This window comes from Polypterus senegalus, chromosome 3 (assembly GCF_016835505.1).
Source record: "Polypterus senegalus isolate Bchr_013 chromosome 3, ASM1683550v1, whole genome shotgun sequence".
Taxonomy (NCBI): domain Eukaryota; kingdom Metazoa; phylum Chordata; class Cladistia; order Polypteriformes; family Polypteridae; genus Polypterus; species Polypterus senegalus.
In genome coordinates, this window is record NC_053156.1 from 41,903,433 (window position 1) to 41,916,093 (window position 12,661).

The 12,661-nt window shown below is 36.8% G+C and overlaps 1 protein-coding gene across 3 annotated transcripts in view; it reads right to left on the reverse strand.

Moving 5' to 3' along the window:
* asgrl2 (asialoglycoprotein receptor-like 2) overlaps positions 1–12,661 on the reverse strand; it is a 52,924-nt gene that overhangs the window by 18,425 nt on the left and 21,838 nt on the right. For 2 of the 3 annotated variants that reach the window (XM_039747056.1, XM_039747057.1), the window contains 3 exons: positions 5,110–5,223; positions 4,673–4,783; positions 1,561–1,656 (listed from right to left, as the gene is read on the reverse strand). In XM_039747056.1, the coding sequence (XP_039602990.1) occupies positions 1,561–1,656; positions 4,673–4,783; positions 5,110–5,179 (277 nt within the window). In that variant the 5' untranslated portion in view covers positions 5,180–5,223. Of the gene's footprint in view, positions 1–1,560; positions 1,657–4,672; positions 4,784–5,109; positions 5,224–6,247; positions 6,323–12,661 lie in introns of those variants that run through there. The other variant, XM_039747058.1, reaches the window with a different exon arrangement.

A 12,661-nucleotide genomic window follows, 5' to 3' on the forward strand; every position in this document is an offset into this window, starting at 1 on the left:
ACCCAATGCAGTAGAGAACAGGCCATTCATCCCAACAATGCCAGCTAGTCTTATCCACTCAGTTCCTCCATAGCATAAAGTCAGGTTTTGAAGGTCCCTAAAGTTCTACTGTCTACCACACTACTTGGTAACGTATTTCATGTGTCTATGGTTTTTTGTGTGAAAAAATAATTCTTAATATTTGTGTGAAATGTACCCTTAACAAGTTTCCAACTTTGTCCCCATGTTCTTCATGAACTCATTTTAAAGTAAAAGTCTCTATCCACTGTACAAATACCTTCCATAATTGTAAATACTTCAATCATGTCCTCTCTTCATCTCCTTTTGCTTAAATTAAAAAAGGCTACACTTTTTAAATTTTTCTTAATAACTCATCTCCTGTAGACCTGGAATTAGGCTAATCACTGGAATGCATGTCTAACGATTTACTCAGGTTAGAGGCACCAGTCATTGTGTGCATTGTTTAAGCTCTAAGCCCCATTTCCAGGCTGCACTACTATTACTACTACTTCTACCTCTACCACTATTATTACAATTACCCTTACTACAAATACTAAATTGTCACTGATATCCAGATTGTGTCCTAGTGGTTTAGAGTCACACAACTATTTTCGATGCTCAAGTTCTATTCTCATCAGCGCCATGCAGTATGCTCCTATGCCAGTCTGCTAACTTGCTCCTGTTATAGGGCTTTCTACAACTGCACTGTGTGCAAAGTGCTTCATGAACGCTTTTTATGAAAGCAGATCCACAGATAATACCAATTGGTTTATCATATTTCTTGTAGCACCTACCTACCTACCTTCATTTCTTCTACTCTCATCACTGTCTTCCAGTCAATGTTTATGCCAGTCTGTCAAATTACTCCTGTTATTGAGTTTTGTACAATTGTACTGTTAGTGTTGTGCTTGAGAAAGATTTTTTACTTCAGAAAGAACTGCAGAAAATAACCAATTGTTTCATCCTATTTCTTATCATGTTTGCCTTCCTCAGTTTCTCTATTTTCTTTTAATATCCCTCAGGGTAAGGTAATCAAGGCATACTGTTTTTTTTTTTTATTACAGGTTATGAAGACACTGGAGTTCCTCCTGGAGTCATTAGGTGCTAGCCAGGAACCAGTCATAAATGCCAGAGTTAAATGAAATATCTGGAAAATATGGTAAAAATCACAGCCAGATCAGCTGTTCATGTTCAAAAAAACACTCTACACAGCAGAAGGATAACATGGCAGGATTGTTTCTATTTCGAAGGCCAGCTACTTAAGGTTTTGTGTTGGTCATCAATATTACTATAGGGGCCCACACGCATCCTTCATGTCAGCACCATTACTTGATGAGGCTTCTGCCCTTTGAGTTGTCTTACCAAAGAAAAGTAGATGCATTTAGAGATTTATTTTAGCAATAAAACAAGAATTAAGAGGAACAAGTGGAAGAAATTTACAATGAGGCTCTTGATTGACTTAAACAGCTCACCATTTTTGCAGAAAATCCCTGTCCTTAACATTGTTTCCATTGTAATTTGCCCCAGGGATTAGGCCAACCCTGAGAACATGCAGCTTACCTTCATCTTTGAGCAGTTGAATATCAATATTTGATGAGAAGCTGAAGTTGGCTATTGAATTTTCTAGAATTTCAAACTTCTTCTGTACTCTCACATCTTTATAAAAAGAAAAGAAAAGAAAAGATGTGACTCACATACTAGTCCAAGATTCGTTTTCTTTTGTCATAGAATTACCAATAGATGTACCTAGAGACTGGATATTCAAGAATTAGCTTGTACATATTAATTTATTAATTGATTCATTCATTCATTTTGTAAGATTGCTCATTTTAGCTCATGGTGATGGGAAGCTGGTGTCTTTTTCAAATGAATTGGGCACAAGGCTGGGACCAACACTGGCTGAGGCAACAGTCCAGTCCACTGCACGTCACATTCACATTTGCATGGGACCAAGTTAGAGTTACCATTTCACCTGTCCTGAACAATTTTGGGACAGTATAAAACTTGGAAAATGTAATATATTGTAGTTATTTTACAGGCATATTTGAGTGCAAGAAAATGATTCCGTTATCCAACACACTTAATCCACTTAATCCACGCTAGGTTCATGGAGGCAAGACCACCTGGTACAAGACATGAATGATCCCAAGTCAAATTACCAGTCCATCTTAGTGCACATTTATACATACTCATATGTGGCCAGTTTAAAGTTGGCAATTAAATTACCATACCATCTTTCAGCAAGGTGGAGGAAAATCAGGGGAAACAGACAAAAACATACACAGACAAAAGGACAAACCAACTTCAGTAAATGTTCAATTTTAAAATACCTTATGCATAGTTGGTGTATTCCTACATTCGATTTATAAAGCTGATTATTTTAAAAACAGTTTATGAGGAGGCCCGAGTATATCCTGGTAAGCTTAGATACAAGGCAGGAATCAGCACTGGACAAGACACAAGTTCATTGATAGGAACAGCATGTTAACTCTGTTTTTTGCTTTTTTGCTTCCTTACTACTGAACAGAAGTATTTCTTACAATAATAAAGCCATGGCTAAAACCGACAAGTGTCCAAGATGAAGGTCCAGCCAATGAAAATATACACTAAAACATAATGTAAGTGTCTTCAGAAAGTATTTAGACCCCTTCACTTTTATTGTATTTTGTCATGTTGTAGACTTAAGCTAAAATTGTTCAAATTCTCCCCCTTATCAAGCAAGACTTAATACCTCAGAAGCAAAAGCAAGGTTTTAGAATATTTCTTTTCAGATTTATTTAAAACTGTGGTACCTGTCACAGACATTTAGTGGAATCTTTTCTATGTCTTTCCCTACATCTACTTTTAGTGCCATTCCTCTGTATTTGTATTGGTGGGAATGCCTCTTCAACAGTGTTCCAGCTCTTGAGTGCATTCCCGCATTATTTTCAAGGCACCTTTTTCTCCTCCAGTCTGGTTTTGTAAGTGCCATCTTTGAAGGCAGCTCTCACCGTGTGGCTCATATGCCTTTACTCCTCCTCGTGCGTCTCACACTCAAGTTTCCTCTTTCGTTACGTCAACATAGCCAAACTGACTAATTACACCATAGCCAAACTGTCTAATCAGATTGCTCAGAGGAACTGGACACACAGACCTTATGTTTTAGTATATAGTAGATAAATAACGTTTTTTGCATAAGGCTGCAACATACTAAACTACGTAATAGTATAGGGGTTTAAATACTTTCTGAATGTGTTACATATACCACCTTTTTTTATAAAGTGCAATTGATCACAAAGACTATCTACAACTGGCACACAGGCAGTATGATCAACTTGCTCACACTCTGCACTTAGCCAAGTGGGTCAAAGATGCAGTTTAAACTGCCAACCTTAGGATTTAAAATGCAATGCCCCTGACACAGCAGTACACCACCTGACAAAATCCAGGACCCAATGGAATGGGTGCAGAATTGGCATCCTTGTGACATAAAGTCATATAATGACTTAAACACTTAACCACATTAACTGCCTCAAGCAAACACAATGTGACCAAACATGCAAAGCAGAGCATGAACTGAAGAAATGTTAGCATTTTTGGTAATTCTCACCTCCTTTTTGTTTATCCTGAGAGTAATAGGACAGTTCACAAGTCTGTTTAAAAGAGCAAACTCTCGAGCATAAACACATTGCTAATTACCAAAACATGCATATCCTTCTTGTTTTATGTACACAGAAAATTTCAATAGTGCATGCCAAACAAAACCACTTTACAATGAAACAATTATAATCTGGTGTTGCACTGCACAGTGATAGTTAAAAGAGAATGACTTCCTTCTATAAAGCACTTGATTTAACAGCCAGCCTTTATCCCCATCCTAACCTATGGTCATGAGCTGCAAGTCATGACCAAAAAGATTAGATCTCAATTAAAAGCAGCCAAATTAAGGTACCTGCTCAAGTTGTCTTGTCTATTGTTTCATAATATTAATATCAGCTAAGCAATGCCGGAGGAGATTGGATTAGAAGATCTGATTCTTGTATCAAAAAAGGACACTTACGGAGGTTTGAGCATTTAGTTAGCATGCTCCCTCAGCACCTCTCTTACAAAGTTTATAAGGCATGGATACTCTAGAGGGAATATATCTCCCAAATAGTCTGAAAAAATTGGGGAATTCTCTAGGAACTTGTGGATGTTGCTGTAGATATGATGGTACAGTGGGTTCAGTGATTGCTATAGTGAACTTCATCAGGATGTATAAGCATAAACCGTAATTGAGGTCAAAGCAAGGGATGAACCAGCAGTTTGGGGGCTTATAGTCTGCACCATTAGACACTAGACAGTGCCTGAGATAAAAGAAACAAAATTTACAAGGGAAACCATGAAAAGTCATAGAGAACAGACAAAACTCACACATGGGTTCCTATTCCAGTCTCACATTTAGATTCCAAAAATACATAAACTTCTGACAGAAGGCACAATATGCCAAATTCACAGTAAGATCTTACACATACCACATTGTGATCGCAAGGATAGAAGATGTGGACTGTTTAGTGTATTAACATTTTTAAAGAGTGTCTTAGAAAAAAGTCCCACCAAACAGTTAGACAGCACCAACTCCATGTGGTCACATCATTAGTACTCCACCAAACACTTATTTATGAAAAGACAACACAAAACAGATGGAACTTACTATTGACGCCAATTGTTATTATAATAGCCAGGAGAAATATAGAAACAACTGCAAATGTGATGTACTGCAATCTGGATGATCGAACCGACTGCCCTACTTGAGTCATCATACCTGGGAAGAAAAACATCATGTGTTAAACAATATACATTGAGGCCAGTAGAAGTTGTCAGCTCACTCCTGATTTGAATGAATAAGGCAGCAGAAAGCTGGAGACCAGTTTCATTTCCAGTCGAAGAAGCCATTAACGTCAACAGAACTGTTATCCCAATTGAAAAGTAGAAATTTTTGTTCTACTCAGTGAAACTGGATTGGTCTCTAAATCATTTCAGAGTCACCCAAATTCAACTGGAAAATGACATTCAATCAGTGAAGCCTTATTATTTAACAATACATTTGTACATCAAACCATGAAATCCAAAAACTTCAAACATTCTCACCTCTCTTCCATTTTTCTGCATCCTCGTCCACCTCCAGAGACTGAAAATCATCATGAAATCTGTGTGCCATGAGTGCACGGATGGGCCACCCTGCTTTAGTCTAGCTGTGTAGCTCTTAAGAGAAATGAGATGCAAACAAGCACAGATGTTAGAGCTGTAGCATGCCTACAGTTTTACAAAGTTAGCAGAACATGGAAGAAATGCAAGTAGGAAACTTCCTCATGCACAGAACCAAATGGGGAGGGTCACAATGTGTATAAATTCAAATGTGAATAAACATATGCCTTATGACTGAATAAGCAGTCATACTCCAAAATCTGTTACTAAGGTATTAAAACTTTATCAGAATTGCCAAAACCAATTATCCTCCATTTAACCTTTGGCCATGTGTCACTTTTAGTGTGCTCATTTTGCCACTAGTGAATTTAAGTGTCCAAATGCTCAGATGAGATCTTCCCTTCTATAGTCTATGTTACTAAAATCAACATCAGGGTAAGACAATCAGCTGCCTTAACAGCATACAGCATCACGACACTCTTTACACAGCAAGTGGAGGATGCAGAAAATATAGAAAAGTATACTCTTAAAGTTAATGATTTGCATATATTCAAAGAGAATCGTGAGCATATATGAAATTAGGCATTATATCCTAGTGCACGTTAGTATAGCAAGCGTTAAATCACAAAAAGGCTTGTGCCTGTACAGTTTTATTTTTCTTAGCAAGCTGAAAACCACTAATATTTCATGAGTGAAGGTCGGGTATGTAGAGAGGGGCTGTCAGGCAGAACCACTATCCCCACCCTCCCATCCCCTTTCTCTCCAAGTGGTGAACATGAGCTGAGGACTAGAGATAATGATGGCAGGAACTGGATGGGTTCAAGGTGGGGAGAAGGCCTTCAAGGTGGCCATGATGGATAAGATAGAGTGCTACGTTCATTAGGCTGGGAAATAATGGGGGAACTAATTAGAGGCAGGACCTGGACAACGAAAAGTTTGAATCAGCTAGGATTGTTAAATGGGCTGAGTGAGGCAAACTTTTGATAAGGACTGTAATAAATGTAAGGTAGCCGAGTTGCTAACTGCTCATTTCATTTGAATTCAGACCATGTGTACACCACGCAGTAAAGCTTGATTCTACCTGCACATCCTGTGGCCTCCAAATGCCTTCTTTGAGCAGTGTGTTTCTGCCACAACAGATTCTATTTGCTCCACAAGGCTTGTTCCTTCCTGGACAAAGATGGCAGCACTGTAAGGATTATGTTTTTAGATTTCTCTAGTGCTTTTAATACCATCCAGCCATCCCTGTTAATGAGAAAACTCAGTGACATGCAGGGTTAGGGTGCAATTTGTGAGACTCAAGGACTGTGTAAGCAACACTGGAGCACCACAAGGAACAGGACTGTTCTCTTTTCTCTTCCCTCTTTGCACCTCAGACTATAAATATAACACCAGGTCATGCCACTTAAGGACATTTTCAGCTGATTATTAAAGTATGGGGTTTATTGATAAGGGGATGAGACAGAGGAGGGGATATTGTTTCTTGATGTAAAGAAAATTGTCTGCATTGACTTTCACCACACCAATGAGCCTCCAGTCACTATTCAGGCAGTAGATGTAGAGGTGGTCAACTACTGCAAGTACTTGAAAGAACTCATCTTTCTTTTTATTTTTTTACTTTCTTGTAGGGAAAGTATTGGAATCCTCCAAAAATTCCATTTTGAGATTTTGATGAATCTCAATGTGTTAGACCTCCCTGAGTCTGAAAATACCATTTTTGGAATTATGTCTGTGTGTCTGCTTTTGTGTTTGCATGTGTGTGTGTGTGTAAACACGATAACTTCAGTACGCTTTCACTTAGGTCAATCAAATTTTGCATACAAGTATTAGGTACAAAACATAGATTTCTAGCAATTTTTGGGCTATTTCCGCTAAAAGGAAGTGGTACTTTACCTTTTATTCATGAGCTGCAGAGTCCGATTTATTCAACTTTACTTTTTATAATTGTTAAATATATTATTAATTTGATTTGATTTGTTGTTGATGGTTCTTTAATTTACATAATATAAAAATATAATCATTGTCTTGTGATTTACTCCTTAAATATCCATCCCCATAAATAAGAAAGTCTGGGGGAGACTACTCCTAATTTTTTTGTTTTATACTCATTCTGGTGTGTGTTCAGACCAAAGTGTGTGTGTATTTATTTATTTACTAGGGGGTTTTGCCCCCTGCTTGCTTCGCTCGCCAACTCCTTCCCTCCCCCAAGCACTACGCACCGTTGTGGTCGCTGAACGCACCCGAAGGAGATATGGTCGCTCCTCTGAAAACCCTCTTAAACGGTGATACAATGGGAAACAAATAGTTGTTTTTTTTACCTCCTCTTTGCTCGATCAACTGCTGACTTGCTGCTGCTGCTGTGCCACATGATGTGCATTTCATGTGGCACTTCGAACGTTTAGAAGAGTTTGCAGCAGCTGTCCTTTTGTCTCACTGCCTTGTCTCTCTTCTCCCCCAGACATCCTCAACTATTCGATCTCTTTTCATTTTTCTGTTATTTCACTGAGTAATAGTTTCCGTTTGTGCAAATGTGATCTTTACTTTAATTTTTTTGAGACTTTCAAATTTTCCTATTTCCATTATCTCTAACCTGCTCTGCATGTGTATCGTGCCAAATTTTTTGAATTCCTTATGACGTTCTACTTTTTCTTTTTCTGGCCCTGGGCGTGATTAAATCTCTTGGCACAAAGTCTATGCATTCTTTTCTCTCCAACGCTTTTGGGTCTTTTTTCGATGCGCTGCTCTTTCTTCTTCGCTTGGTCGTTGACATGTCATCTAGAACGTGTACAATTTTTAAGAGCTGAGAGCACAGGAGATGTGTCTGCCAAAAGCATTCTAACACTGAGAGGTTTGATGACTGTGGTCTAGTTTGAAAATGTTTGTAAGTAGGGCGTGACGTGCAAAAGTCACCGTCTCACAGGACTTGCTTCCAAAGGTTGTAAGTATGACTTGACCGTCTCACATGACGTGAAAGTGTCTCTGTGTCATTCTTCAAAAGATCACATCTAGTCGCAGGAAAAAAATTCTCGTCTCGTCCCAAGATTTCTTTTTATAATAGAGAGACTTATTATTGTACTTATTTATTTAAAAAGCTTCTGCAAAAAGCCAAAGTTCCCCTTGGGGTCAAATGAAGTTCTATCTATCTATCTATCTATCTATCTATCTATCTATCTATCTATCTATCTATCTATCTATCTATCTATCTATCTATCTATCTATCTATCTATCTATCTAACATTATGAAGGTTTTCTTAACACAGAGAACAACAAACACGTGGAACAAGTGACCAAGTAGTGTGGTAGACAACAGAATTTTGGTGGCTTTCAAAACAAGACTTGATGTTTATTTTGGAAGAATTAAGTGGATGGGACTGGCAAGCTTTGTTGGGCTGAATGATTTGTCCTATTGTTCTAATGAAAACAAATCTCTGCAAAGCGGCTGACATTAATTACAAGTATAAAACATAAAATAATTGATCTCATAAGTACACTGAAAAAAGTATAACTTCCATTCAACTTAAAATAATTAAGGTAATGATTCACACTTAATATTTTCAATCTGAACCAATATAATTCTGTTTATCTTATTGAACTCACAATTTTTAAGTTGAGGCAAATCATTTAGAGTGATTCATGTAATTCACTTGTTTTATCCTAAAGTAAATCTATTTTTAAGTTGCTACAATTTAAAATGGTTTATTGGTCGTAACCTGTTTTTATGCTATTAGAAATATTATTTTTACATTTATTTAAAAATCTAGTGCAAATACACAAGCATTTTGCAGTGTAAATCTTAAATATACAACAAAAAATTATTAACCTTTTCTACAGCTTTCTTGAAAGTATGTTTTATTATGAGTTCTTATAATTAAAATTAACAGTTGAGAAACAGGGTTACTTACCAGAAATACTCTGTTATGAAAGTCTGCTCCACTGGGGAATGTGTTATTCTTTTTTAAGCAGTTGGAAAGCCAGTATACTGGAAAGTTTGAACGGAAGAATATAAAAACGGCCCCTCCCACACAACACACGAACAACCTAAAATATTAGGTGAACTGAAATAGGATTTTTATGTTTATTCCCTCCACCATAACTTACTTTGGTACAAACAAGTTTTTTTGCTTTGATTGAGATCTGAAACCAAATATTTCAAGCTACAACACTAAATGACTATTCTTAAGTTGCTAGAAAGAGAAAATTTACGTTGAATGAACAACATCAATGTTATACTTTTTCAGTGTATTTACTCTCTTTAATATGAGACCCCAAATCCCCACTGGTGCAGAAAATTGTTTTTAGAAGTCACAGAATTACTTCAATGGAGATCACCTGTAAATAGTTAAAAGGTTTATATTAATTGCAACATAAATATTAATAAAATATTTTATTTGCTTTAACATAGTTGTTTCTTCGATAAATATATAGTGGCCATTGATAATCACTGTCTTTCACCACACATAACGAGAGAAAGAGAAAACCATTCAGACAAAGAAGCTCATTTGTTTAGCTATCTAATAGCTGAGTTGTCCCAATATCTCATCCAGATCATTTTTAAGGGGTGTTAAGGTTTCTGCTTCCACTGCAGGTCTTTGCTTAAAGAAGTGCTTCCCGCCTTCAGTCTTAAATGCACTTCTAATAATTTCCACTGATCTCCTTGTGTGTGTGATTCAGCCTTAACCTGAGAGAATTCTGCTGGATCTACTTTATCATCTGAGTTACACACTTATACTTTATGATTTATGATAACGTACTTTTTAATTTCCTGGCATAAGTAATAGCTATTTATTCAAAAAGTACTTTGACTTGATCAAAATTCAAACTTTTTTTTTAAAGGGATATCTGTCTATCTGTGTGCCAAATGTGGGTCTGTAGTCTTGATAACTCAAAAAACGTGTTACTCAATCAAGACTGTGTAAGTTTTATTATTTGTGTATTTTTGTAAAGCATATACTGTTCCTAAAATTGTATTTTAAGTTGATTAATTGGCTGGAAACAACGAGTATAGAGAAGAGGTGAATGAGATGTGATCATCAGCAGAGTTTAACAGGGGTCAGTCTAATTTATATAAATGACATCTGTTTGGATATAGTTAGTAAACATGTCAAATTCATAAATGAGACTAAAACTCAAATGGGTGGAAATATTAAGACAGCAGCAAAAATAGCTCAAACAAAAACAGGACAAGTTTTAAAACTGGAAGAATACCCGGAAAACACAGTTTAATGTGGAAAACTGCAAAGTGTTACAATTGGGCAAAAGGAACATTAATTATAAATACAATACGGATGACTATGATGTGCAGGAAGCAACATATGAAAAGGATTTAGGAGTTTATATTATCACAACATTGGCATTGTACAGACAATGTGCAAAAATGTTAAAAGACACATAAAATATTTTGTTATATTGTTTAAAAATGTTAAATATAAACCAAGAAATGTTCAAAAGAAGTCTCACTATACAGTCTGAGCAGAACAAATTTAATAACAAACATCCATTCAGCTCAGCAAATCTTTGTAATTCTATTTACATGTTTTCTCCAACATTGCATCAGGTAATGCAGCTCTGGTCATCACACTTCAAAAAAGACAAAGCAGCTCTTCAGACTGTCCAGAGGAGAGAATCCAAAGGCATCCTTGGACTGAAGGCTTGATCTGACAGGGAATGCTGTAGTTTTGATACACCCGTGTGACATAATCCTGTTGTTCAAAATTCTCATAGGCAATTATTTTGCTCCAGTTTTATGTTTTGTTTTATACATATAGAAATTAAAAGAGTATACTGTATATCTAAAAAATAAGTGAGTTAATGAAATGGATTGCTTGCAGCAAATTGTGGTGCAGTGGTCAGTGGTGATTACCCACAGCTCCATGGTCCTTGTATCTGGAGTGGTTTTTGTTTGTAGAGACATATTTATATTTAATGTGATTGTTGTAAGTAAAACATGCATGTCCTAAGTGACTGCATTATCCATATATTAATTTACTTTATATTATGTAGTACCAGATTTCAATGTTTAGCCAATGGAACCCCTTGTTTACTAGAGTGTATTTCAGACACTGGTTGTAAGAATATTATATAAAGAAGGTGTTTTATTGGTGAGTTACTTTAATTACAATTTTATTTTAAGGTAGGTAATTGGCTGTTGGCTGTAAGTTAACCATCAACTGTAAAGCCTAAATTGTGCAGCTGCACAGCAAAAAAGTAGCATAAATCAACATCAGCATTATTATTTTTTAAAAGTTATATCAATACTGTATTGATACTAATTAATAATATTCTTAGGGCTCATGGGGCTGGAGAACAGCAGCCATACTACAGTATATTCACTTCAGAAGTGGTCATCCACCTGAAGCTAAACATGTTTGGGCCCGGCCAATACTTGAATGGGAGACCATCTAGGTAAAGGCTTTGGTTGCTGCTGGAAGAGGTGTTGGTGAGGCCAGCAGTGGGCACCTTAATTATGCCTATCTATCATTGGCTAACGAACTTTCACCTCTTCACCAGCTAACAACTAATATGTGATAAGTGTTCTGGCACAAAAATGGCTGCCATCACATCATCCAGGTGGATGCTACACCTTAGTGGTGGTTGAAGTGGCTCCCCACTCACTATGAAAAAGTGCTTAGAGTAGTGAGAAAAGTGCTATATAAATGTAAAGAATAATTATTACTATTACCTGTTCAAAAAACAAGGTGTTGTTATTTCTTGCTGAATATATTAATAACATACGTTGTTAGTCATAAACTTTTTGATTCAACAATGCTACCCATTTTGATGGACACCAGGGGCCTTGTGTATAGTGCTGTGCATAGAATTCACACTAAAACAGGGCAAAGCTGGATGCATAAAACTGTGTGAACCAATTTCCATGCACTTCCGCTTTATAAATCCCAATGAAAGCGAAATTTAACGCACACATATGCATCTACAGCCACACCCCAACTCCTCCCAGAAATTTGCATATTTGAATATGAAAATCACTATAAATAGACCCTTCCATTCAGTATTTTGTTAAAAGGCAATGCAGTGACTATTTGACTATTTGTACTATTTGTTGGCTAAAGCAGTAGTATAAGCAACAAAAGGAAGCTGATCGAATACTACAAAGTGACAGAATCACTCAAAAGTTCAAGGTCAGAGAGTCGCACATTGCCCGAAATAAAAAAGAAGTGGACAGATATCATAGTTGCTGTGAAAAGGCGAGTCGCAGCCTACTGTCTGTTTATTCTGTTTCACACAATATTATAAAACCTGTCCCCTGTGTCGAGGACACAAACCCATGTGGTGACGGTGCTGCTGTGCCCAGAACATTTGCGTGCACTAGCTGCACACACATCTTTTCCTCAGAAACCACTGGGCGACCATCTGGCTGTGTGCTGACGGATGCTGTTCTGGAGTCAAAAAATGCAAAAGTGACTGCTGTAAGAGATGTGGCCAGTGAACTAAGGAATATAAGGGCTTTAATATGTTGTACTGACCATAAATTATATGA